Here is a 25,568-nt window from a genome sequence, read left to right as displayed (position 1 = left end):
AATACGTACGTCTCACTTACATTTTAAAAATAATTTAAAAATCTTATTATCTTTTTTTAAATATTTAAATTAAATGCAAATTTTGACTTGAGTCAACGTCTACATGCAGGACCTAATTTTTACATATTTATTTTTAAAAGAGTTTTCGTAAAATGAGACTGTTCTAATTATATAGTCACGACATTATGCACATTTTTTGTAAATATTTATTTCGTGCTATCGTAAATTTCAATCTTGCTTTATTATGATGATTAAAAAGTGTTCAACTACTAACAAACCTTTTTTTAATTTACATTCAAAGGTACTTATTTCTATACTTTCCAACTACTCCAGGGTTTCTGTTTTTTTTTTTTTTTTTAATAAAAATAAATAATGTGATTGACCGTATGCACAATAAAGTTCTAAAGAATTTATAACAGTAAATGTCATTTCAAACTGAGCAGACGGCATTAGAGTGAAGTATGTCGTTTGCGGGAAAACTTGTCCTAAATATAGTATCGAGATTATTTCTGACTTCACGTGTCGCGCTATCCCAAAATCTAAACACATTACGAGTATACTGTATACGATTTGAACGTTTATTGTGTGATTTTAACCAAATGATCCTTAGCGAATTAATTACGGTAATAATTGTAAGAAGTTAACCGTTTTAAAATGTTCATAAATCCTTTTTGGTGTTTTGGTGATGTTATTGCGATTTTTTGAAAATACAATGATTAGAATTGATTTAAAAGTATTATTTACATTGCTGGTGATAGCACGATGCGCTTTATCGAATCAACCAAATGTTGGTAAGTACCGTGATACCTAATACTTTGAGATAATAAAAATGAAATACATAGTTTTTTTAATTGTTAACAAAGTTGATAAATAAGCGTTTCAATTGGCTATTAGGATACCAATAAATGCTTTTAGCAAAAGTTTTCTTAACACCATATTTTTTTGGTCTAGCGTGATGAAAAAAATGAAAAACGTCTCGGTTCCATATAATTAACATTAATGTCGATTATTTTCCTTAAAACAGCATAGTAGCAGCAAAATTTAACAAATTACTTGATTATACAATTGTAGTACCAATGTTATGTCGTGTATCTTGATACAAAATGAAGTTTGAAAAAGGTTTTTATGTAATGACAAAAATATTCTTTTTCTTTCTCTGTATTAAGTAATAGCTTTTATTTATTGTTGTTAGTCTTTTTTATTTCAATTGTTATGAAGTGTTTTTGTGTCTCTTTTTTAATGTTTTCCTACAATTATTTTAATGGAAAAATTCATTATTATGATTTCATGTCGGTCCTTCTGTGATTATAAACTATTTTTTTAATCTTAAGACCGATCTTTTCATGTCAAACTGTTAATTAAAGATCATAATAATGAGAATATAAGAATACATTTTTCTTGGATATAATCACACGAAAAAAAAATCAACTTCAACCAACGAATTAAGAAATTAATTGTTTCTTAATAAATTGTCGTGTCATTTTCAAGTAGCTTAAAATTTTGACATGATTTACTCATCAATTTTAAGTTATGAAATTTTTTCATAGTGCTATGACACTAAATACTGGAACAATTTTCAGGTGGCATCTTTTACAGTAACGATGAAGATCTAAAAGTCGCTATGACTGTTAGCGCAAAATTATTTAACTTTACAGCTCTCATAAAAGAGGTCAGCAAACGAGGGGACATTCTTGAGATAACTCGTCACGTCTGCGATCTAGCTGAAGTGAGACACGTTCTGTTAATCCATTTCTTGTGTCTGTAAAATAAACTTCTCATTTTATTTTTAAATGTATGATTAAATATTATGAACACTAAAAATGTGGTAGGACAGTCTTATCGGAAGTTAAAGAATTTAGAACCAGGCAAGAACTACAGAGTTGTCATGTTAAGCACATTAATGTTGAAATTGGTCTCGTGTCGTCGGCCTTGAAGTAAAACATCGCGAAAAGACCTACATATAATGGAATTCTACGATATGGGTATTTTTTTTAATGTAATAGGTAAGATGTAAGTCACCACGATGAGAACCATAGTTTTTTGAGCGCGTCGAGCCCTCCAAAATACAAGAAGGAATTGAAACCAAAACATTTAATGATAATAAGTATTCAACTGGTCCTAATTAGAGCATAATCATTATTTAAATTTTGAAGAAAACTTATTGAAATTTTATTTTTTTGTTGATATCATTAAAGCGCTTCAATTGCTACGAAACGACTCTGGTTGACAAACAGAAGATTAGGCGCTGGTCTTTCTTATCTTTGCCTATTTAATATATACATAGATAATAATAACATAGGGATAGTTCATCTTCGCTTGAAAAAAAAAGCCAAAATATAAAGCATCTGTGTCATTACAGAACGGCGTCGTTGGAATTATAGATGGATTGGGCGGCAAAGCGACAGAACACTTACAGGGAATATGCGACATTTTAGAGCTTCCTCTTATTAATATTCAACACAACGATTTGTATGTGAAGAACTGGTCGCTTATCAATTTATATCCAAGCCCAGTAGCATTTAATATGGTACGAACATTACATATTACAGAACTGGTAACTTATAGATTCTTAACATTTTTGACAAGATATTATAATGCATACAGTAGAATCTATTCCATTTATTAGACATGCCGTTGATATTTAATTTATATTACCAATTCTATCTATTATTATACTTATTTATATGACTAATCAATATAACTAACTCCATACCATAAATTAATGATGTTTTATTCTAATCTGTTTCAGGCTTTAGAACAATTAATAACAAAAAAGGAATGGTTGAACTTTACGTTATTGTACGTTAAGGGCCACAGTTTGTCACAGGTGCAAAGTTTGATGAAAATGGGTCAGCCTACCGAGAGGGTTACAGTCACGGTGCGAGAATTAAGTGGCAACGACTACAGGTAGTATTATTATCGCTAGAAAGACATATTATAATTAGATTTCTCTCCAATTTTCTTCCCCGTATTTTTACAGTTTCTTTGTTAATTTTCTCATAATCAAACTTCAATGATTCAGTTTAACGAGAGAAAAGACCAGAAATACAAAACTATTATTTCTTTTAGAATTTGCAGTCATAAAATTTAACGTCATTTATGTATTATTTTTTTAGGGAAGTGTTAATAAACACGAAAAAAAGTGGCCACACAAACTTCGTGGTAGACTGTCCTTCAGGTTACTTGGAACAGATCCTGAGGCACGCGCAGCACGTCGGCCTCATGGCGGACGAACATTCATATGTTTTCGTGTCACCCGATTTGTTTACTCTGGACCTTCATCGGTATAGATATGGCGGTGTTAACATGACAGGTATAGACATTGAAATACTCGTATCAAACTTAAACAAAAGAAAATAATAATCATATTATTAGTGGGTTTTAAGTGATGCAGTGCTATTATGTTAGAACTCACTTAATTTCTTGGTTGACAACCTACTTATGGTTATATACTATTATATTTTAATGCGTGTATTATTCAAATGTTATTTTTTAAAATAGTCAATGTCGCTTATCACTGTCTGACATTACACGACCGATTTCTGTGGTGAGTTTCGAGTTTGTTCTTACATATTTATATGTCTTAGTGTTGATGTGTGTAAGTTGATATTGAAGCAGTGACACGCAAAATCAAAATTTCCAAAATTATTTCTATGTATATAATGAGTGTTACAAGTGTTGATAATTCATTGTATCTGACAACGGTACCTTAAGAACTTTCTGAATGAAACATAATTTAAAAATCGAATGTGAAACAATAGTCTGTGCAAGACATATTTAAAATATGGCAACAATTCCTATCATTTACAGACTTGTTATTTATTTATATATAAGAAATATAAAAATTCCCTTTCGATACCGTAGACGTCACGTCGTAAAAAAAAGATTTATCTAGATATTTCTACAGATATCAAATTTTCAGAATATAAAGTGTAGACAATCACTAAATATTATTATCACCTTGAAATTTTGGAGATTTATTTCAACAGTCCTAAATTTATTATTAGATCATAAAACAAGTTTAATTATACTTGTATACCACTTTATTATTTACTCGTATTAATATTAAGTAGTTCACATAAAATCGAAATTCCGTAATATGGAACCATAATAATTACTGATCAATATTAATTACTAATCAAACCAAATTTATTTTTGTGACAAATAGAAAATATTCTAGAAATAATAATTACATTTGATGTTAATGATTAATGAACAAGCAATTGTAATGTAAGCAGTCTTAAAGAAAATAAAATTAAACTTTATAAATAAAGATATGTTTCAAATTATCCGTTGAGTGATTGATACATTTTCTTTGTAATAGTTAACAAATTATTTCGTGACAACAACATCATCAACTTATGTTACTTAACAAATGGATAATGGCCAAGTTTACTGTCACACCACGCGTTTGTGATAAAAGTTCATGTAATTAACTTAATTCACAAAAAAAAATGTATACTGCGTTGTGGAATTGTTAGAACTACTTTCTGAAGAAAGAACTTGCTAGTACGACGTTGTGCAAGCCCGTCTGGTTACGTACAATCATCATCGAGCGCCAAAGAACAATATTTAGTATTGTTGTGTTCCGGTTTGAAGAGTGAGTGAGCCAGTGTAAATGCATGGTACACGAGACATGATATCTTACATACAAAAATTCCGTATTCCGATTCCGATATGAATATGTGTGTTAATGGTTAATGTTTCTTACATCGCCAATGTCTCGCCGGTGGTGACCACTTGCCATCAAGTAATATATTTCATGCAAAAAAAAAATTATTATATCACCGGACATCTTATAGCATTTGAGACAAAAATCATAGCAAGTAATTTTTAACATCAAAATTTTATGTATAACTGTGATCGAATCTTAACGCTCTCGCTGTCAAGTTACAGTTGATAGCGTTCGTGTCTTTTGATTGATAAGGGAGATAAATATAAAAAATGCTTAGAATTGCCACGGTGCTGTATAGATGTTGAGTTTATCGATTGTCGATTGCGTTGACACAATAGCAGTACTATTCTAAAAGAACTCACTTCATTACTAACGCGTGAAATGTTGACAACCAACTTATGATGATATGTTTTTTTGATGCGTGATATACTTGAAATGTTACAATTAATCAATGTCGCATATAACTTTCTGGCATTTCACCACCGATTTCTCTGTTTGTATTAATTATATATAAATGTATATACTTCCCGATGTGTCCTGCAAGCATCTTAATACAGGATTGTCTGGAAGAGATCACTTCTTTATTTTATTTTGAGTTAAGTTTTTTGTTTTATTTTTTCCTTTTTCTGTGTATGCAATAAAGATATTTATTTATATTATTATTATTATATTGATTGCCTCGTTGGTCTAGTGGATAGACAGATTTAAGACCCCAAGTGCAGGGATCTTCAAATCCCAGATCGAGCCAATAAAAAGTTATTGGGATCTTCTTTCGAAAATTCTCAGTAGCCCAGAGTCTAAAAGTCAGAGTGTGTACACTCTCGTACGTCGGAAAGCATGTAAAGTCGTTGATCCTGCGCCTAAACTCTTTCCGGTCCTGTCAGTTTGTCGTCCCATTGGATTTTGAAAGGTAGGGAATAGAGAGTTCCCGTTGCGCACGCACTTGTACACTATAATATGTCCTGCGCAGTAACTAATGTCTCTTGAGATTGGCCGCCGTGACCGAAATCGGTCCAGAGGACATTATTATTATATTAAGTATATTTAATATTTTCAGGATTTCAGCTAATTGATCTGTTAATGAAGGAGCAGCTGTATGAGTTTATATCATATTACAATGAGGAGTCAGGAGAAACTCTAGCACCTGAAAATCTGAAGACTAAGGTTGTACTTATTCATGACGCTATTTTAATGTTATACCAAGCAATGACAAAGGTGAACGTGGTGCCGGCGAGTATTAGTTGTGATAACTACGAGTCCTGGACTTATGGCACGACATTGCTTAATGTTATGAAAACGGTACGTATATAAAAAAGTAATATATACTTATACCAGATTTCGCCCGCGGCTTCACCCTCATTTCAGGAGGAGGGTCTTTAGCGGAGTTATGTATAAAATAATATAAAAAATAAATAATAATTAAAGTATCCTCTGTCTAGTTGCTTTCGCAATGGTAATATATAGATTATTAGTTTGAAGAGCACAATATCTATTACCTCGATTTGAATATTTTAATTTTCGTGCATTAGATACCCTATCGATTGAAAAAACTACGCAGAGTTGTTAGTACAAATATTACAAATCTATGAAAATGTATGGAGTGTATGTCTATATTTGCAAGTTGCAACAACCATAATATAACCATATTTTGTTTGAAAAATGACGAAGTCATTTTTATATTTATATGTATTACACAAGAAGAACCGGATCAATAATAACTGGCGCTAATTTTTACTGCTCAATAAAAAGAATTAAGTTTTATTTCGTTAAAATATTATTATTTCATTTCATTCTAATTAATATAATATTTTTGAATATTATTCTAATTAAGGGCTAGTGGATTTTTTGTCTATACACAGACATAATAATTTTATTTTTTGTGCTTTAAACTGTTAAAATAAATACGGTTCCAGAATAAAATTGAGGGTATTACCAGAAATATGATCTTCGATGGCTTCGGTCAGAGAAATAACGTTACAATGGATATATTGGAGTTAACGCCAGCTGGAAATCAGACTGTAAGACAATTTGACAAATACTTTTGAAAAATATCGATTATAATTATCTCTATACTTTTTTTTAATTTACGTCATTTTTTACCAGATAGGTACGTGGAAAAATGACGAGCTTATTATATCAAGGCCTTACATAACAGCCGCTGAAATTGCATCGGAAACGATTATGAGAAATAAAACTTTCAAAGTGTTAATTTCTAAGGTAATAATATTTATATAATTATTGAAATACTTACCTAATTTAAAATATAATTTTACGTATTATCGCGCTTGATTTAATTCTTATTTAAGTAAAGTAACAGATTATAAATGTCCCACAACTGAGCTAAGGTTTGGAGTTTATTCCACCTTATTTGGTGCTGCTCCAATACGGTTTGGTGGATTATGTTGGAGAGATGCGACAGGTTTCCGTACGATTTTTTCCTCCACTACCTAGTAAGGGATGAATTCCAAACACAAATTAAGTGCATAAAATTAACGTGATCATTGGCAAATTTTATTTTTAAAATAATCTGAATCATTACAGCTAAATTACATCCCCGAATTTTTGGCAACATTGCCTCAATGCAATCTCATTTTGAATTTTTATTTGTTTCATTGGCCGAGTAGGTCATGCCACAACGTGGTTACCACTTGGCTCGTTCAACTTTAATTATAGCAAAAATATATACAACAAATGTATCTCTTATAGACTGCGCCATATGGTTACGAAAAGAGATCTTCTAATCATCTAGAGGGCAATGATAGGTATGAAGGTTTCACAATAGACCTGATTGAAAGAATTGCCGAAATATTGGGTTTTAACTATGACTTCGAACTTGAAGATGACTACGGTGGGTTAAATCCGACAACTCATAAATGGACGGGCATGATAGCGAAACTTAGTGATGAGGTAAGAAAAACAATCTATGGATTTTAAGTGTCAGTATATCTTATAAATAAATTGCATAGTTTCTTTTTTGGAATCGATAGAATATTTACGGAGCTTATGTATTAAAATGATAGTCTTAGTTGAAATAGTAGTCTAGTAAAATAAAATAGAGCCAAAAACTGATTTGATGCTTTGCTTTTGACCAATTAATGTCTCGAAAATCATCAGTTAGCCATAGCAGCAAAAGATGATGAATATAATGACTTTTTGTTAAATTTAATAGTATTAATGATATTCAAATATTAAAAAAATCTATATATAACTTATATATTACAGAAAGCAGATTTTGCTATTTGTGACTTTACAATAACAGCAGAGAGGCAGAGCGCAATTGATTTTTCCACACCGTTTATGACATTGGGTATTGGTATACTTTATAAAGAACCCAGTAAGCAGCCTCCAGAAATGTTTTCTTTTATGGCCGTGTTTTCTAAGGAGGTAACGTATTTAAGTATTTATCAATCACAAAACATCCGTAAATAGCCCAGAATGGGGTAAATGCGTTTTTTTATGTTAAAAAACGTCTTTGGATGTATTTATTTTATTAATTTTTTATTGTTTATTCATTTCTCAACTGCGAGTTGATTTACATGTGACTCTGGGTCAATTTTCGATACAAACTTTTTCACAATGTTTTACTTTACCCTAAGCTTAAAGCCAATTATGACCACAAATTAATCACATGCAAGCTCGAAAATATAAATCCGCACATACAAGCGGTTACCGATTAAATCAGTTTAATTCAATTTATTTGTTTTAAACATAATTAGTACATAATTAGTCACTATAATTATGACGTGCGAATATATTAACTTAAAATATACATTAAAATTATTTTAACTTAATTACAAGAACACATTACATTAAAGTTCTTCATTTGAATAATATTTATGAAATTGATTAAGCCAACATTTACTGAGCCAACTCGGTTCAATTTTTTTCGTCTTCAACTTCTGAATAACTTTTACGCTTAAAGACATATTTCTGTCACGTTAAATCATCTTTCAAATTTCTAAAGAAAAGTTTGCAAAAGATTTTGACGCAAAAGATTCTCATTTTATTATTGACGAGTTGGGTCTACCATTATTCATGTAAACTTTAGCTATGGCTACACTTTTATATTTTGGCATGCTGTACAGACCTTTGTAACGAAGTCAAATACGTCGGACAAACCACAGATTTTACTAATTGTATATTGCATTTCAAATTCACGTAAATCTTTTAAAATTTAAACGCTATCTTTCGATTACCTAATAAACGATCGCAATAAAAATATTTCTTGACATTATGTAAATATCATAATGTCTAACTACATCCATGCATAAGCTATATACTTGGCAATATAACTTCATTGATATTATGGCAAATTTATACTGTCAATCCCGACGGTCGAGAAGAAACCCTATTCGAGCTAATTAAAGTTATATGGCTTTACTAAAAATATAATTGTCACTAGCAGAACTGGTATTAAAAGAAATTGGCTAAGTAACATTCCATTACCTCAACACGTAAATTATTTAGCATGATCTTTCCTGACCAATTGGATTTCAAGCCAATCAGAGTTGGGGTTAAATCGTTATATAACCGACCCCTAGCTATAAGAAAAACGAATAATACTTGTTAAAAAAATGTCACATTTATCACTTCTTATAATTTCAGGTATGGTATTATATGATGTTTGTACAAATTGGTTTGGGAGTAATTATGATATTCGTCGGTCGGATATCCCATAAGGAATGGCAGAATCCCGTCCCTTGTATTGAACAACCGGAAGAGTTAAGCAATCAGTTCAGTTTTGCGAACTCGGTCTGGCTTATCATTGGATCCGTTATGCAACAGGGTTCTGAAATCGCACCCATGTAAGTAATGATATTCAGTAACAGCCTGTTAATATTCCACTGCTGGACTAAGGCCTCTTCTGCCTTTTTGAGGAGAAGGTTTAGAGCTTATTTCACCACGCTGCTCCAATACGGGTTGGTAGAATACACATGTGACATAATTTCAATGAAATTAGACAAATACAGGTCTCCTCACGATGTTTTCTTTCACCGTCAATCACGAGATGAATCATAAACACAAATTAAGCACATGAGAATTCAGTGGTGCTTGCCCGGGTTTGAACCCACGATCATCGGTTAAGATTCACGCGTTCTAACCACTAGGCCATCTCGGCTAATAACCTGGGTCAGAATGATATTCATTAAACTATATATTCCCTACGACTCAAATTTATAACAGATTTGTTTTTACCGTATTACCCGCATTTTTGACTTATCTACTAAAACTGTTTTCTATTCTGTAGTTACCACAGCACATGATCGTATATATAGTGAATAGTGATAATTATTACATTGAAAGTATACAGCAAAATAGCGTATATACGATACTAAGTGATTTCTTATACAAAAGAACTGCTGGTTCATCACGTATGTGCAATTTCTTTACGATTAGTGATATCGCGATGAGATAGAACTACTTTCGCATTTATGATATGGTTAACATATTACATACATTACTGTTAATTAATAAAATGAAGTTAGTATACAACAAAACAAGCAAAAGTATATAAAAACAAACAAACGATACAGACATTACATGTACGAGTTATAGAAAAAAACACGAAATTAATTAAATTATAAATGAATATAAACCTAACATAACTTTTATGAATATGGAAAGCTTTAAAGACCACTACCGATTCGAATTGAGTCATATTTTTGCGTTCGATAGTCCGTTTTTTTCGGAAGACTAGGCTATATAGTTTCACGTTAGAACCCTGATTGGTTATTAACCATAAACGTCAACCAATATGACAAAATGTATGAAACAGGCGTGTAAAACCCAAAATTTATGCAGGGCTATTTATACATAAGAATCTTGTAGATTATAAATTTTATTATCATGACATAAATAAAATACACATAAAAACCCTTTTGTACAAATTATGACCGCGTGATGGCTTAAAGGTTTAAAGTCATTTTATATGAATACTGAAATGGTTATTAGAAAAAAAAAGTTTGATTATTAGTGACTACTGAGTTTTTATCGGTCGTTTTCAATAAAATCTTCACTTTAAACCTGTTTTAGATTCGCATTAATTTGATGTTGTAAAATGACGATTCATAGTTATTCGTAAAAGGTTATTTGAATGTGAAATAGTATATTTGGATATCGGCTAATTTAGTCAACAGAGATTCCCAATAAGTCACGACTTTACAATCATTGTATTTCGAGGTTTTTTTTTCCAGTGCTTTGGCTCCACGTATAATAACCAGCGTGTGGTGGTTCTTTACGATGGTAATGGTGGCTTCTTATGTGGGCACACTCGTGGCCTTTCTTACTGTAGAAAAAAATGTCCTGCCATTTGAAAATGTTAAAGAACTTTACGAACACAAATCCATTTCCTACGGAGCTAAGAGCAAGGGGTCAACGATATCATTTTTTAAGGTTTCGTATATTTTATTTTCATCACCATTTTTATATTTACCCGTCTCGATTCTGTACGGGTGAAATAATAATTTAATATTTTTTTTGTTTACAAAAATCTTGGCCCAAAACTTAATTTAAGCCATCCACTCAAACATACATATTATAAATCTTTTGTAAATGTGCATTCACTCGACCGGACCGATTTTGATGTTTTTTGTAATGTTTTAAATGTGCATATAAACATATAATTACATTGTATCGTTATTGTACATTAGTTACCGGTTATTTATACGTTACGAGCCGTTAATAGCTCCGAATTATAGGAAATGTTTTTTTTTTTAATGCTTAGGAATTATTCTTCGTTGACATCTACCATTTACACGTAAATCGTCTATTAATTTCATGTACATTTTTCAGAACTCATCTGTTCCTGAATATAAAAAAATGTACGAAAAAATGGAGAAAAACGGTTGGCTTGTGGCTGATAATGATATAGGAGTCAAATTGTAAGTACTTTTTTGTAATAATTATAAATTAATTCTGATACTTAGAGTTATTACGATTCGAAGCTAAATTAAATTAGCTTTTATTATTTTATTTTTATATAAAAATAAATGACGTGACGTTTTGTCCAAGTCATTGGTGTATCTTGTCTGCATGATTTTATTTCCAAATTTAAGATCACATTAGCTTATTATTAACTAATGTGTACTTTATCCTATTATTGAGGTTTATATATTTTTAAGCTTCTATTTAGTTTCACCGGTCCCGGTGTTTGTAATCAAATCTTGCAAGTTAAATTTGACCCTACTCCCGGTTTCCCATTGAACTGAATTTTGGCACACTGGTTTGTTGCTTGTGCCAAAATCAAAATCAAAACCAAAATGTACGATTACCTAAATGCTTCTATTTTCAATCCAATATGGCGGCCGCCACAAAATAGCGGATTATTATTTCCACATTAACCCCTATAATATGGGTATCAATTGAAAAGGCTTAATGAGCGAAACACATTTATTAATCAACAAATAAAAACTTATTAAAAAAATATATATTTTTCGTTTATTTTATACAAACTTACTTTGTTGTTGCATGCAGAGCAGAGACAAAGACATATGCATTTTTCATGGAATCTACCTCTATAGAATACACCACCCAAAGACACTGTGATCTGCTCCAAGTGGGTGGATTGCTTGACTCCAAGAGTTATGGAATTGGTATGAAAAAAGGTAACAATGACTTTGTATAACGCGTAAAATTTATTCAATCAGAGTTTTAATAGATAAATTATTACAGGTTCCCCGTATAAAAAATACATAGATGAAGCTTTGTTGAAACTTAAAGAAAGCGGTGAGATAAAAAAGCTCAAGGACTTATGGTGGAAAGAAAAAATGGGAGGGGGCAAATGTAGCGTAAGTCTATTTTACAAATATAAATTATATAATTTAAAAAAGCTCTCACCTATTTTATGGAGAAAGTTTAGAGCTTATTATGTCGCAGTGGTTCCATGCTGGTTGATGGATACGTGAATCAAAATTTCATCCGAGAAATTGACGTTCCTTTAAGGCTTTTCACCGACCTTCATCAAGCCCATGATTAATTATACTTTGTTTACATCTTAATCGATGATCGCGTGTTCTAACCCAGCCCAGGAACACTGAATACGCTTTTGATTTATTTGTGTTTCATCATATTGTACACGGCGGTAAAGGAAAACAAAGCAGAAAACTATATAACAAAAAATGTAATAAAATTCTGTCACATACATTTGAATCCACCAACCCGCATTGAAGTAACGTGGTGGAATAAGCTCCAGTCAGTCAGAAATTCACAGGATATTACGTTTCTTTTACTTTTGTACTTAGTGGTGCTGTACATTAACGCATCTGATTAAGTTGAATCTTTTCACGGTCGCCTTTCGAGCTTATTAGAAGATTTCTATGTCTAGAAGTTTTATATAGCGCACAAGTTGGGTCGAATAATTTATTTACAAAATCACTTGAAGAGATATTGAAAACGGGTATTAATAAGTTAATATTTAAATTCGTTTAGAACATCATTTATTTTTATACACTATTAATCCCTGGATGAGTCGAAGGCAGATGGGATGTAATGACAATTTTCTGCATACAAAAAGATTTATTACTTTGCAATATCCATTTTAAGGCTGATAAAATTAGATGGTGATAAATTAGTCTGTTCCAACCCTCTGATATATGTTTTTGTAGAATACTTCTTTAGGAGTCATATATTTCTTGTAATAATATATTAGTTTACGAAATTCAAAGTATGAGGTTCCATGAAGGAGTTTTTTGACCCTATAAAAAGGTTAGTTTCAAGCTTTCAGCTGATCAATGTCAAATTAACAGATACTTCAATCTGAATTGTTATTGCTTGTTGGTAGTCGATGACGCAACATGCAACCAAATATCGTTCAATATTCAACGAGATTAGTTAATCTGAATTTGACAAATATTTTAAAAACATCAGCGCGATTCTAAGTAAGAACTCACTTCGCACCTCACTCGTTTAACGTTGAAAATCGTTTATATGCTATTTAATGCTTGTATCTTTCTAATGATATAATTATTACAGTCAATGTCGCTTAATACTTTCTGTCATTAAACGATCGTGTTCTGCGTTGAGGTTCGAGTTTATTCCTACAAAAAAGATCTTTAGATATCTACAGATTAATTTTCTTAAAAAAATCATTGGGTTTATTATATTTTCTTAGGAAAAAAGAGATGAAGAACAGAAACAATTGGGAATGAAGAATATGTTGGGAGCGTTCGTAGTCCTCGGCGTGGGTTGTTTGATTGGTATATTAATTTCAACACTCGATATGTTATGGGGTGTGTTCAAGAGATCAGTTAAATATAATGTAAGTTCAAAAACTAGCAATACTGTATACTTTATTTAACGACAGACATATCACAACGATAGCAAGTTTAGTGAAAACCATAAGCGGGAAATATTATGGGACTATCAAACTAAAGTTCGAAATAACAAATGCTTATACTGTTACCACAAATTTCTTATTGTCACGATTTATTAAAATCTTGCAAAATTATTATTTTTTTTTAAAATGTTAATGCCAATTAAAATCTTCTCAATATACAAAATTATTTACTTATATTTATTTTAACGAATTTTAAGATGCTTTTTTATTTGGATACTTTTGAGTTACGACTCGTACATAATTCTAACATTCAGCAAAACTAATCATTTCTTGAATATAGTAACCGCACATGAGTACTTCTTCTGCTGTTAATTTTTGTACCTTTAAAACATTAATTGCCATAGAATGCGAAACCCAAATTAGAAACCGATTTATTTGATGTAATTTTAACCGCCTTGAAAGCAATATAGCGAAAATGACGTCCTACTATAATATTGTTAGCTAATGGAGATTTGTCTTAATTATTATATCCTTTAAAAATATCTTTTAACCTTTCAGACGACATTCAAGTATGAGCTGATTGAAGAATTAAAATTTGCACTTAAATTCAACGGAGATATCAAACCACTCAAGCGGCCGCCAAAGACCGGCAGTGGTAGCGCCGAAGCCCTAGCTGACATAGAAGGAAAGGACGAAATCACATCACTGCGGTCGCTCCGGTCAGCTAAATCCAGTGACTCACACAGGACTCACCACTCACATTGTTCAAAGCATTCCTCTGGGGGCTTGAGTGTAGCGTTTGCTCGACGTAGAGATTATTCTTAAAATATTTAATATATTATAATAATCAACATATATTTCTGATTTATTTACTTTGAGTATTTAAATAAATATATACAAATAAAAATGAAAAATACTGTACTAATCTTGACAATGATGAATATTAACAAGATTGTTAGCGGAATTTCCCAATTGAATCGCAATACTGATTCTCTGGGCAAATAAGGAACCAACCCTCCTGTTACTGGAAGCAATAAGACGGGATGTAATGTCTTTGTTTCTTACACCATTACTCCAAGTACAGTACAGTAACAGCCTGTTAATGTCCCACTGCTGGGCTAAGGCCTCCTCTCCCTTTTGAGGAGAAGGTTTGGAGCTTATTCCACCACGCTGCTCCAATGCGGGTTGGTAGAATACACATGTGGCAGAATTTCAATGAAATTAGACACATGCAGGTTTCCTCACGATGTTTTCCTTCACCGTTAAGCACGAGACGAATTATAAACACAAATTAAGCACATGAAAATTCAGTGGTGCTTGCCCGGGTTTGAACCCACGATCATCGGTTAAGATTCACGCGTTCTTACCACTAGGCCATCATCTTACCATTACTCCAAGTACCAAGTGTCAAATGTTAAACGAATATAATTTAAATGATTCTTATAATTTGAAGGCTAAATCAATACAAATTCGTTTCATTATAAAATAATTAATAAATATATATGTATTTGTTCAAATGATACAATTTAAATTTAAATTACACTAGACTCCCAAACTAGTAAGCTTTAAACAGATTAGCTGACAAAAACCAAAAATTTTGAATCCTGGGACATCCTGGGACATTTTTCACACACGGCTATATATATATATATATATATATCTTATCCCAAATTAAGCTTGTACAAAGCTTGTGCTATGGAAACCAGACAACTGATATACTACATATACTACTACTACTTTTTTTATTTTGGAAATACATACTTATATAGATAATTACACCCAGACTCAGGACAACCAGACATGTTCATGCACACAAATGTCTGTCCTTGGTGGGAATCGAACTCACAACCTTCGCCGTGAAAGGCAAGTATCTACCAACCACGCCAACCTGCTCGTCAAATCATTAAAATATTTTATATTATGCTACTGTCAGTTAAACAATCAGAGAATATATGGTAAAAATATTGTAAGATCAAATAATTATTGTATGTAATACAATTATTAATACGACTTACCGTTTAAAAACCAGTCGCTAGATCTTTTAATTAAAATGTATATTCTTATATCACTTACTATTCCTCGGTCTCAAGTACTGTAATAAGCAAAACTGACCGTTTATTAAAAAATTTTATATAATATAGGTTGGCGGACGAGCAGATGGGCCACCTGGTGGTAAGTGGTCACCATCGCTTACATCACCAATGCGCCACCAACCTAGGGAACTAAGATGTTATGTCCCTTGTGCCTTTAATTACACTGGCTCACTCACCCCTCAAACCCGAACATAACAATACCAAGTACTGCTGTTTTGCGGTAGATATCTGATGAGTGGGTGGTACCTACCCAGACGAGCTTGCATAAAGCACAACCCCCAGTAATACATTTAATTCGTGTTTATACATATTTATTTAAATGAATCATAAATTACTCTGTACCAATTAAGTTAAAACCTACTATTATTGTTTACTATTCAAGAAAGAAATTATTATCTCAAGAATTTATCAACACATATCTATGGCATAATAACATTCTGTAACAAGTTTCATTCCTATAATATATAATGCGAAAGTAACGATGTGTCTGTTACGTCTTTACGGCTATACCATTGAACTGATTTTAATGAAATTTGGTACGAAGCAAGCTTTGACCCCAAGAAAGAACATACGCTTGTTGTGAATAAGCATCTTCCAGGCAAGCGCGCTCCAACTTAGACTGTATCATCACTTTCCATCAGGTGTGTTAACAGTCAAGCGCTAGCCTATATATTTAAAAAAAAAACGCTTTTTTACCTAATACCTGACCTTCATTTTTCTCTAGAAAACTAATTTTATAATACATAAAAAATATACGTCACGTCCATTTATATAAATAGTATTTTTTTATGTACTGTATAAATAAATAGTAAATATAATCCCGGTATCTTTTAATGGAAGTATCTCCTAACCTTTATAGCTAATGGGAATCTGTTATAAAAGCATTGGGAGGTTATTTGAACGTATAAAATACACCTGAAAGAAAGTATTTACGTAACCTAAAAAAACATTTATTATTAAATTATAATTTTCAATAGTCGTTTCAAAAATACCTTTTGGTTTTTCTACCTCGGCTATCATTTCACCTTCTTATATTATTTGTTGTATTAATATTATTCGGTACATTAGAGATGTGAAAAAAAAAAAACAACTTTACCAGGTAAAGCTATCTATTGACTTATGGTAGGGCTTTGTGCAACCCCGTCTGGGTAGGTACCACCCCCTTATCACATATTCTTTTGCCAATAGTCGGTAGCGGCTTATGTAAGGAAAAGTTAATATTTCTAATGGTACCAATGGGCGGTGACGACTTCCTATTAGGTCCATCAATCCGTCTGCGTACCTTTATTATAAAAAATCTCTCGTAGTGTATAATAAAGAAGTTGTTTTATTTGAAATTTTGTAGAATTTAATTAATCTATTAAGTAACTGTTACTTAGAAAAGCCGGTTGGCGTGGTTGGTGGATGCTTGCCTTTCACGCCGAAGGTTGTGGGTTCGATTCTCACCCAGGACAGATATTTGTGTGCATGAACATGTCTGTTTGTCCTGAGTCTGGGTGTAATTATTTATATAAGTATGTATTTACAAAAAAGAAAAATAGTATATGTAGTATATAAGTTGTCTGGTTTTCATAGTACAAGCTCAGTACAAGCTTAATTTGGGATCAGATGGCCGTGTGTGAAAAATGTCCCAGGATATAATAATTATTATTATTAGAATAAAAATACATAATAATTAATTTGTGTGTTTTGTGTTATTGTTAATATAAGTAACTTTAAACAATAATCTTTTATCGTAGTGAGTTGAGATAACGTATTTTATTAACATTCTATAAATCTGCATAGTATTGAATGATAAATACGGGCATTATTTCAGTGTCGCCTCGAAATGGACACCGACCTCCGTGACCACGACTAGAATCTTTCACCGAGCTTCCATTAGCAGAACAAATTGCTCGACAAAAATGATTACGTTACATCTCATGTCCTTTTATAGAGCTTATTAATTTTATTGCAGCTATCCTGTTATTTATTTATTTATCAAATAGAAAGCCAACGTTATATATTCATAAAAATATTCGTTATTGCACGTATAAAAATATTTTAACAAAATATATTTAAATTATAGGCTAAAAAATCTAACTAACGAAAAAAAAAACAAAAACATCTTTAACATAAATAACTAAATTTTGATATAGATATAAACTAGTGCATTATAATTTTAATTTTAATCTATACATTAAAAGTTAAAAAAATATATTTGTTCGTTCATTTTTATCAAACCTTAATATGTCTACACATATTTATAAAAATGATATCTGTGACGTGTATACAAATTTCGGAACTGTTTAGAAATTAAATAAATTCTGAGTGATCATGAACATTTCATGATCATTATTTAATAATATAAAGTAGTATAATAATAACAATAATATAGATTGGAGAAAAATGATTACAGATTGATTTTGATAATAAATAAATTTGTAACATTATCTAATGACGCAATTATTTTTAAAATATTTCTTTAAAAATTCCAACCCGCATAAACCTAGAATAAGTATATAATAAAATAACTGACTTGGTTTTACAACGACTATTTCCGGTGGTAGAAATGCGTTGCACACTTACGCGATTTACCATTGTATTTTTTAATATTGACGTTTTTGATGTTTATGTACGTTGATAATTATGATGTACGTTTCTTAAGTACTTCTATTTGCAAAGAGAGAAAGTCTTGATTAAAACTTATTTTGATCAAGTCACTAAGTATATTTGTCTTTCAAAATTATTACATGTATAAAACTAAGTGTAAATAATATATTTATTGTTTTTTTTTATTCTTCTTATGTCATATGTGAAAATTGTCTGCTGTATTTGCGCATTTTCGCCATCTGGACTGCATTACTTTGACGTCTACTGTGAGCTGTGTGGTGAGAGTGACTCGATCTTTCAGAATGTGATGTTTGTGCATCGAGTCTTTCATCTTCTCTAGTAGATTCTACGTCGTCTTCTTCCTTGTCGTCATCTTTTTTAGAGCCTTTAGATCCACTTCCTGATGACTCTCGATGACGAACGGGCTTAACATCACCACTAAAGCTAAATATAAACTTCAGCTCGGCTATCAGTTCATCTTTGAATGAAACCTAAAAATTAAATACACATTACATTATTCTGATTTTTTTTTTACCATAAGCGAATAAATAGAAAAACCACTGGTAAAGCGGATTAGACTAAATTGAATTTTCAATTTCAATTTTATAAAAGACCGAAATGACAAATATTCGATTTATCACGTGACCAACAATTGAACATTGCAAAATGTCGTCGACAATCGCTTATTTATAAATAGTAGTATATTTTAAACGAATAATATATTATCATCGTCAATCGCCTCGATAATAATTATTACTGTTGAATACATTTTGTCTAGCTGCCCTCAATACTATACAAAATATGATGTTAATAAGAATTTAACTTTTAATTATTAAGATAATTTTGATTGTCAAATTTAAATAACGAACGTTTATCTTTGACATTTCCAACGAACGAAAATATATCAAACCTTGACTTTGTGAGAGATCATCCATACATTGATAGTCATTTCTATGAAAGCACAAACTATAGCTAAGCCGGAACCAGCTGCCAAGACAATAAACACTCCACCCACATTCGCCAACACCAATGGTTGAGCATCGCCGCTACTTGTGTCGTCATCCTGGAAATTTTAATATTTCGTTATAATTATTAAAAATTATTTTATCAATGTTGCAGATTATTTTGCGCCACAATTGTTTCTTCGCGATGTTTCCTTCACCGCCATGCACTAGAATTATAGACACAAACAAAGCTCAAGAAAATTAAGTTTGAACACGCACTCTTTAGTATAAATTCACGTGTTTTACCTCTAAGACCATTTTAGCTCATAAACATATATAAATATTGAAATATCATGACATAGAAAACCGTTTTTATATTTTTTTTAATTACCGCACAGGCACCACCGCCTCTTTTTTCCTTCCACCACTTATCCTTCATCCTCATGATCTTTCCTTGCTCCTGTAGCTGCAATATTGATTCACTCATAGGTTGTCTATATGGAGAATCTGAAAACACAAACGGAGCAGATTGTTTTGTTGATTGTTGATTGATTCAATGCTATTAAGGACACTGGTACATAAACAAAAACGGTATGAATACGTTTCATTAAGCATAAGCAAAAATAAGGTTGTACATACTTTTTTTCATTGCAATGCCGTATCCTTTGCTATCTAAAAGCCCCCCCACTTGAGCAACGTCGCAATTTCTCTCCACCATGTACTCGATTGACGTCGACTCCATTAGAAACGCGTAGTTTTCATCTTCTGATTTTACTCTAAAAACAATATGTTCAACGTAAATAATGTCCTCTCATAATCCGCTTGGATGGTAATTGGAAAACTCTTTTATCTGATCAAGTCACTAAACAAAGGGGCAGTAAAAGTAAATATTAGTGTTTTGAAAAGGTATGTAAATTTACAAAGGTCGCTTACCTTTCAAGCCCGATTTCATTTGTTGGTGTCATCAATTCAGGATGCGCGTCCATATACTGATACATTTTTTGATAAAGTATATTATCTGACTCCTAAAATAATAAATTGAAATAAAACAAATGGTCTCCATTACAAAAAAAAAAATAATAACACACCCTTAAGTCACCTTGAAAAAACTAAAAGTAGCGCCTCCTTTCTTTGCCCCATAAGTTATGCCATATGGATTATTCGACAAATCGGACACACTTTTAATGGCATAAAATTTTGACTCAACAGTTAAAAATGCAGCAAGGTTAGCTGTATATGACGATACCATAATGAGAGTAAAGAACCACCACATACTACCAGCCATCCTCGTTGATACTGCACTAAATTAAATATCGTAAATATAAAATATATAAATGATCGTGTTTATATCTTAATTCTATCTGATGTAATAAATCTATAAACTTTTTGTAATTAATGTATATTGTTATCAAAAAATGTTGGCAACTTGTCAACTATTTTAGTATAACTGCATAACTGTCCATAGACTTGATATCATAAAATTTATAAAAAATCCTAATACACATATTAAATATATAAGTAATTACATGGGTGCAATTTCCGATCCTTGTGTGAGCACACTTCCTAGGGTAAACCAAAATGAATTTGCTATTGTAAATTGATTATCCAAAGTTTCTGGCTCTGCTATACATGGATATGGATTCTGCCACTCTTCCGGTGCAAACCGTCCAAGTATGAAGAGCAGTACCGATACGCCCACATACGCCCCCGCCAGCCAGCCCCAAACCTTAAAGTGAAAATCGTTTTATTTTTTATTACTCGACAGTAATTATTTAGTTTATAGGTCGTGATAATAAGTCAAGATATGCGCAAAATATATTATAGCGCACAGCTGAATGCAAACACAATAATAATTGCACTCTATTCCTTCACTCTCATAATCCGACGGAACGACCAGAAATATTTCAGGTACAGAAACAACGGCTTACATACAAAGTAAGCTGTTGCTGATAATTCCTAGACAGAAAAACCCAATATTTTTTCAAAGTCAACCTACTGGGCTAGCCACTGGAGTCAATAAACAAAGTGCGGCATAATTATGTACATTTTTATATAACTAACCTGGTATGAAAATGGAGATATAAAAGAGAACAAGTCAGGAGGTTGCTTTGTTGGTTTTTTGTATAAGATAGTTATGCCTAAATTCATAAACGGACTAGTAAAATCGACAACTTTTTGTCGCGCTGCCGTTATCGTCAAATCAGTAATCGCAAAATCGGCCCTCTGAAAGAGAAAAAAAGATCAAATATACATAAAAGGATACACCGAGATATTAAATACAATACAGTTGTTTACCATGTCTGACTTAAAATTATTAATATGGCTAAGGTATATTTCAGATATAAAGGTAAATAATGCTATTTACACCGTTCATTATCTTGTCCATCATTCCAGTCCATTTGCGAGTTTTAGAGTCATACGAGCCGTAAACGCCGTCGGCTTGGATATCGAAAGTATAGTTAAACTCATTCATCTTTGCTAGTTCTTCAATGATTTCTATACCAAAACCTTCGTAGCGTTCGTTGCCCTCTAGCTTTTTAGAAGACTCTCTCAGCATTCCGTAGGGTGCACTCTGTAAAATTTTATACATTTTTTAAATGAAGATGAATTCGTGTATAAGCTTTTGTTTAAGATTTACATACCAACGCAGTTAGAACAATGAAATGTTTGCCTTTCATGGATTCACTTCCTTCCTGTTCTACTGCTGGAATTATTTTTCTAGCTTCACTAAAACCGTCTTCCGTTGTCCAAGTCCCGATCTATTGTTAATGTAATTAAATATTAAACGATTAAAAATATATTATGCATTAAAATATTTATGGTTACAAAAAATATCATATACCTTTTCAAAACCATGGGCCATGACCTCAAGCACATCAACTTCTATATCAGAACGAAAACCTTCGTCATCAAATTTTATAGTTCCTGTCAAACCATCAGTTTCAACCTAAAAAAACAAAGTGCGCTAAACATTTCAAATATTAAGAAAAAAACATTACCCCTAAAAACAATTATATTGAGTTAAATCGAATTTTAAATTAAATCTGAATATAGGAGTAGTATATACGCATAAAAACAAAAAATATATATATTATTTATGTTCAAATGGATCGTCTTTGCAAAAAAACGAGTATTGTATGTAACTAAAGATCGCTTACAGTTCGAAGGTGATTAATAACAGTGGAGCCGAATGACCAAGTCTCGCCGCTGTCACAAGTAAAATTTGCGCCTTCCTCTAGACCCATTGCCGTGATAGCCGACGTATACAAAATAACTGAATCGTACATTAAAGCCAATTTGAAATCAAGATCATTTTCTTTTATAACATTTTCAATGTTTCCTTCTGAAAGCTCTTTTACCTTTTCATTTAAAGCAGATATAAAATTTTGAATGTCTTCCAATTTTGGATCAAAAAATCGAATTCCTGTAATTTTTTTAGAAATATCATTTTATATTTTTATTACAGAAATAAGTTATCATTATGTTGCAGAAGATATGTTAAAAACTTTAGAATAATAAATATAATAAAATACCTGTGATGTTAGAACCACCATGTTTATAAGGATTAATGTTAATTGTTTGAAAATCAGGATTCATAATAATATAGCTATGCTCATCAGACATTATCCCGACTTGTTGAGCTTGTTCTAAAAATTGAGGTAATTTATCTTTTCCACAACTTACTAAATAATTAACTGAACTAGAAGATTTAATTGTTTTCAATTGGGATCTAAAATATATACAAATTTAATTTGCTTTAATTAAATCAACAGTGCATTTTATTTTATTAAAGTCCCCATATACCTGTAATCATCACCATCTGGAAGTTGTACTATAGTCATTAAAATATCTTCTTCTGAGTCTAAATCTTGCATTGTAACTATGCCGTCCAAATCAGCCAAATGTTCGGAACCTTCATATATTATTGTAAACTCTGTCCAACCTTTCATTCTAATTATGTCAGCAAAAATCTAAAATTAATATTAGTTTTAATTATTATTATATATATTAACTTAAAATTAATTAATTTATTTATTTGTAAAAGTACACTTAAAACATACATATAAAACATTAAAAAAATGAATTTATAACACAATAATAGTATATCTAATATGCATGTCAATTACAAGTGTACATAGCACTTCCTATCATCTAATCAAATTCGAATTAAAAGTAACAAAAAATCGTCAGTAAGTTTTAAAAATGTCAAAATTAAATAATATATTTATGTCATTGTTATAATGAAAAAAACAATCGGGGATATCATAATTGAAATTATTAAAAGTATTAAATTTAAATTATTATATATATTATTTGCAATCATTACCTTTGAATAAGATATATAATGAGGATATAAATTTATTGCAGACCAATTTCGGGTTTGCGTTTCAATCGGCTCGACAATTATTTGTGGAATTTCAACAAAATCTGCAATGCCCTGAATATGTTGTACTGTAGTCCTGGTTGTAGGCCCAAATATTGCAAATGTTGAACTCTATAAGAAATTGCACGAAGTTAGAAATACTTTTATTTTTAAAGTCAAATGTGTCATACATTGTATTAACCTCCATAAGTGTGCACATGGCATTTTCAGCTTCAAGTAAATCACCAGGTGAGGTTCTTATCACATTCCCCACAAATGGATTCTCGTCATTCTGAGATACTGCATCAATGGCAACGTTAAAAGCTGCTTCGTATAAAAAGCTTCCATCATCAAATATTGCTCCTAAAAAGTTTTATCGTAAAATATACAAATCTTTCTAGGCTTCAATATGAAACAAATACAGTTTCTAAAGTTTAATTAAACACCAGTAAAATAATGAAAAACTTACCTATTGTTCTTTCTCCTTGTACATTTAGCAAACAGTTTACTATAATAAAGTATACGAACCATTTTAATTTCACATACATTCTTAGTCACGTTCATTAAATAAATAATCACGGCGCGTTTAAATCGTGTCGAGCGATGACTTTTCATATATGCGTTAAGGGAACATTGGCCATCTCGAATTAAAATACCACACCATTATATAATGTAAGTGTATTATTTTTGGAACTATTCAATAGTTTGTAACGTACACCTAATTGTGTCACATTTCTAGTTAGTTGGCCATTGCATAACATCGGCTCGAAATAGCCAAACCGCCGATTACATTTGTGCATTCGTAGTGTCATACTACAGCACTGCAACTGCTGTTAGTTTAAATTTCATGAGTAAAATATAGGTTACGTAGTATTTATACTCACTGAAATAAAAAATTAATTAAAAATAAACATAGTATATGGTAATTCCGTACCAAAATTGTTGACAGCAAATAAAAAAATATTGGAAAAATTTTGTGATGATTGTTCCGTACAATGCACCATCTAATACATATAAAGTACGAAAATTTTGCATAGTTAAGCTTGCGTGTCTCCAGCTGATACAGTAATGGATTTAAATATTTTAGCAAGGAAAAATTGGTTACAGTGGAACTATTTGCTAAGAACATTCCCGATACACCACACATTACATTATATTTTTTTTTTGGCCTCACAGACTATCGGGCGTCCGCCGCCGCAGGACTAAGATCCAAAGTTCGCAGAGGTGAGTGGCCATCCGCATAGTCCGGGGATATCGCACGATATCCTACAAGGCGGCAACTGTCCTAGCGCGCTTTCCGCCCTTGGATATTCTGGCGGATATGGAGGCGAGGGTCTACCAACAGACCCGCATCCTACGCCAGAACAGTGAAAGCGCGCCCACTTCGAGTGCGCTCGAGGTGTTGAAGTGGCAGGAATACCGGAGGGCTCTTGCGACGTGGCGCGACCGTCTCTGTGAAGAACGGTACACACGCAAACGCGTGTGTACCGTTCGAGCGATCCTGCCAGCCTTCGAAGCCTGGATGAGACGAAAGCGACGAGTCACCTTCCGACTTACGCAGGTAATGACCGGTCACGGTTGTTTTGGTGAATACCTGTGTAAGATCGGACGCGAATCGACGGCGATA

General features: G+C 31.8%; 2 protein-coding genes across 4 annotated transcripts; one reads left to right on the top strand and one right to left on the bottom strand.

The window, feature by feature from the left end:
* The first annotated feature begins 442 nt into the window (after positions 1–442).
* LOC126772169 (glutamate receptor ionotropic, kainate 3-like) lies at positions 443–14,804 on the top strand. Of its 3 annotated transcripts, none has more exons than XM_050492380.1 (17): positions 443–791; positions 1,597–1,726; positions 2,360–2,527; positions 2,750–2,907; positions 3,117–3,313; positions 5,733–5,974; positions 6,589–6,693; positions 6,779–6,892; positions 7,382–7,582; positions 7,898–8,059; positions 9,281–9,480; positions 10,870–11,068; positions 11,468–11,556; positions 12,149–12,279; positions 12,347–12,462; positions 13,785–13,931; positions 14,508–14,804. In XM_050492380.1, the coding sequence occupies exons 1-17, from the start codon at positions 763–765 to the stop codon at positions 14,772–14,774; spliced, it is 2,655 nt and encodes an 884-aa protein (XP_050348337.1). In that variant the 5' UTR covers positions 443–762; the 3' UTR covers positions 14,775–14,804. The 3 variants fall into 3 exon arrangements, with proteins under 3 accessions (XP_050348337.1, XP_050348336.1, XP_050348338.1); XM_050492379.1 differs by having other exon boundaries at positions 1,581–1,726; XM_050492381.1 differs by lacking the exon at positions 6,589–6,693 and having other exon boundaries at positions 444–791; positions 1,581–1,726.
* Positions 14,805–18,743: 3,939 nt separating this feature from the next.
* LOC126772168 (glutamate receptor ionotropic, kainate 2-like) lies at positions 18,744–24,611 on the bottom strand. The gene is made up of 17 exons (XM_050492378.1): positions 24,411–24,611; positions 24,144–24,304; positions 23,906–24,073; positions 23,383–23,549; positions 23,112–23,308; positions 22,737–23,002; positions 22,421–22,525; positions 22,221–22,337; positions 21,944–22,150; positions 21,640–21,801; positions 21,105–21,304; positions 20,678–20,879; positions 20,512–20,603; positions 20,218–20,354; positions 19,970–20,085; positions 19,545–19,697; positions 18,744–19,125 (listed from the first exon to the last, which is right to left on the bottom strand). Exons 1-17 carry the CDS (start codon positions 24,487–24,489, stop codon positions 18,826–18,828), a joined length of 2,829 nt encoding a protein of 942 aa, XP_050348335.1. The 5' UTR covers positions 24,490–24,611; the 3' UTR covers positions 18,744–18,825.
* Between the last annotated feature and the right edge of the window lie 957 nt (positions 24,612–25,568).

This window comes from Nymphalis io, chromosome 12, assembly GCF_905147045.1.
Source record: "Nymphalis io chromosome 12, ilAglIoxx1.1, whole genome shotgun sequence".
Classification (NCBI taxonomy): Eukaryota; Metazoa; Arthropoda; class Insecta; order Lepidoptera; family Nymphalidae; genus Nymphalis; species Nymphalis io.
The sequence above is the reverse complement of the archived record's forward strand: the minus strand, read 5'-3'. Positions and strand labels throughout refer to the sequence as shown.